At 45.7% G+C, this 3,344-nt stretch overlaps 1 protein-coding gene across 1 annotated transcript; it reads left to right on the top strand.

The window, feature by feature from the left end:
* Positions 1-1,207: 1,207 nt before the first annotated feature.
* On the top strand, positions 1,208-1,649 carry CCR75_005939 (uncharacterized protein; the record flags this gene model as incomplete). Its single annotated transcript, XM_067964013.1, has 2 exons — positions 1,208-1,285; positions 1,323-1,649. The coding sequence occupies 2 exons, from the start codon at positions 1,208-1,210 to the stop codon at positions 1,647-1,649; spliced, it is 405 nt and encodes a 134-aa protein (XP_067816415.1).
* Between the last annotated feature and the right edge of the window lie 1,695 nt (positions 1,650-3,344).

Genomic DNA, 3,344 nt, shown 5'->3' with positions numbered 1-3,344 from the left:
CGAGTCGAACAACCTCGTCACCACCTCTCTTGTTGTGGGGTATTAGAAACCAAAGGTTTGACGGCTTCATCCTTGGGTGATCCGGCGACCTTTACAGTGTACAATGAGTCGGGCGATGCCGGCGACTTGGTCCAGTCACCTACAATTGGGGTAGCAGGTAATTTGTCACCGTCACCTGCAATGTCATCAACAGTTAACATGTTTCAGTCACCAACAATGGGAGTAGGAGGTGACGTAATCCCCACAGTAGAAGTATTTACGTCTACTAAAACATTTGCTTTACCAACAGCTGCACTGGTCTGTGCAGCTGCCGGCTTTGCGGCCTCACGGCCCACGCGCACAGACTATTTAGTCGACACTTAAATTTGAGGGAAAGACATAATAGTAATTTCTGTCACCCTACATCAGTCACTATAGTGACTGTTAGTTAAGGGGGGGGGTGATGCAACGGGTGTATCGTTACATAAGTATTATTTCCTATAAGAGTAATAACAAATATTGTTACTTAGAGAGGAAATAAACAAAGAAGTACAAAATAATTATCTTCATTAATTTTGACATAAATAGTTCCAATATTTTCAAATTGGGTGATATTAATAATATAAGACATTAGCTCTATTGATGAGTTGAATTAAGCATCGACATACGAATAATGGCGTATTTGACCATCTTTCGCTCTATTTTGGTGAATCTGCTCGATCTAAAGCACAATATAGCCGCCAATCATTAGAAGGCAATTGTGCGGTGCGCAAGGGGGCGCCGTACTTAGTTAATGATTAATATAAGAAGTTCAATAGTAGATAGAAGGTCGTTACGTAGGAAACTAAATATATATGTGTATACAACTTTACTTTTCCCTAAGTCTTATCTTTGAATTACCTTCGGTAGCTCGAGCCCCTTAGCTACTTAGAAATCTTCCTCTGTACCCTTGTGTAGGTGAAGTTTCGAGGCACCTAACCTACAGTGAAATCAGTGTAAGGGTTAACTGATACTGATCAGTACTAAGGGCACAATATAATTATCCTTGTCATCGAATTAAAATGGGTCGGGATAGCGGATGCGGACGTCTATGGGCGCCTCAAGCTGCTCAAGGCAACCTCAACATCCGGTATGCAACCGTCCCTCATACTTCACTGTCGACAATTTCTAAAATGGGGTACCCTTTACTAGTACAGAACAAGGCTTTTATCCTTCACGTGTACTAAGTATGAGGAGAAAAGTGCTCTTTAGTCGCCCGGTTGGCGTGCTTGAGGTGGAGCAATACGCCGTATGGTACCTGTCGCTGGTACGTATAAGTTTCAAATGCGTGCGGAGTTTTTCAGACACCCAATGCGTCGCGTTCTGGTGATCTAGGCCATACATTGGCCCGACGTTGTTTTTCGGATGAACAGCTGCAGGGACCGGGCAACATAGCCGTGACCGAAGCAGACGAGCGGAGACTGGTGGACTGGGCTACACCATTGTCAAGTCTTGAGGAGACGAAGGGTATAGCGGCTGACAGGCTAAATATACACTGCGAGAAGGGGCGGCAGCTCAGGCTGCAGTCACGCCAACCGGGCAGCGTGGTCGGCTATATCACAAGTCAACACCTCCCCTCCGACTTCTGTAAACAGAGTCTCCAGCGCGCCGCAGACAAAGCAAGGCTATAACTATAAACCTATCTTCAACCGGCACCGGTACCGGTTCGGCATATACCTTGGATCCCAAAATCTATCACCTACGTGGATGTCACAATCCGCTTTGTCTACCACTCGGATAGTCCGTTTAGGGCGTACCAAGATCTGCTCAAAGGCATAGATAAAAAGGCACCCAGAATGCAGTTACAAAGCCTGAGGCCGTCTGTGAGGGTTTGACGGTCGAGTGGCATACGAAGGTGCAGCAACAGGAGGGTCGAGTTTCCGCCGCATAAGCCTCTCACAGCCAAGTAATGGTCTCAACATTCTAGCAGCAAGGTGCGCGGTCCAGCGCTATCCGCCACTGGTCCATTTCTCATTACGAGGGAGGCCTAACCTTTCTAAAGCTCGCTCTCGGTTCAAAAGGGAAACAACAAACTCCGCTTCATTTAAAAGCTCTTTCGGCTGCAGTTCCGGTCAATATGGCCGAGTTGAAATGCTAATTAGGTGGCCGGTCGGTGTAAAACCTGCCACAGGAATTGTACGGCCATGGCAGTGCTTTCAATCGCCACTCGAGTCTCAAGTTGCTCACTTTGAAATTTTCCATCTGGACTACGCACAGGCGGCGATGGATGATGAGCTGTCATGGCCGGATGGTGCGTTGGAGATGTTGTGGATTGATGTGTTTATCGAAAGTACTGCGAGCGATATATATACATGAGAGTACGCGATCGTATGGTAAGAATATTAGGGGAAATAGTAGTGGTAAAATCATGCGCTGTAGCTCAGTCGGGAAGGCATGGCAGTGCCATCCCACAGGTCACGGGCTCAATAATCGACACCAGACAAAATTTAAACCTTCGGGTCTAATTTCTGGGCTCATTAGCATTGTCCTGCCATACAGTGACGACCTCCGTTTTTTTATGGTGATCCACTCCAGAAGGAAAGAGGGCGCGCACAATAAAGGGAAGGGGGGGGCACACCAAATGATAGGAAAATAGTTAGAAAGATTTAACGGTAGGAAGAGATAAATTCAAAATACAACTTACTTTACAGTTTGCAATCCCGACCGTAAGTCCCTCTTCAAGCTCATAAAATAATGTAATATAACAGGTTATGCATCTGTAGGTGGGCACGTCTTAATGCGGCCACGCTCTACTATGACACACACCCTAGCACAGCGCGGAAGCGGTTAGACCTTCTACTTTTGCGTGCAGTGAGGTAGTTGGGGTGGGCGCCTTCGCGACCTCACCCAACGCACTAAATACTCTAGTAAAGTGTCGTCACGGGAGCGGTAATCCGGCTCCTCGTGCGCACTTACCAAGTAGGAAGTAGTTTTCAGACTGATTTATATTTAATCGTGTTATTATAAATACCTATTTTTTCTAATAAAAATGTCATCTCTAAAGATAGCACTTAATATATATTGCGAGCGTATCTTTCTAGATACCTCGCGTAACGGAAGACGCTAGCCGTCATCACGGATGATGCTAGGCGTCATCCCTTCTAATGTAAATGCACATATATGCATCACATACTTAAAGGTTGATCACAAATGTGAATAACACCCGAGTGGTGGGTCTAATTACTTTATTTCTGTAACTGACCATCCCCTTAAGCACACCAAGTTTACTTAACGGGGACTGTGTAACATTAGGGCAACTTTAGCCCGTTATATCGCCCCGACCTATGTTAGCACTATGCATGCATAAAATTAGCGAATCATTTCAA

Source organism: Bremia lactucae, linkage group LG4, assembly GCF_004359215.1.
Source record: "Bremia lactucae strain SF5 linkage group LG4, whole genome shotgun sequence".
Lineage (NCBI taxonomy): Eukaryota > Oomycota > Peronosporomycetes > Peronosporales > Peronosporaceae > Bremia > Bremia lactucae.
Note: the sequence above shows the minus strand (reverse complement) of the source record. Positions and strands in the feature narration are given on the sequence as shown.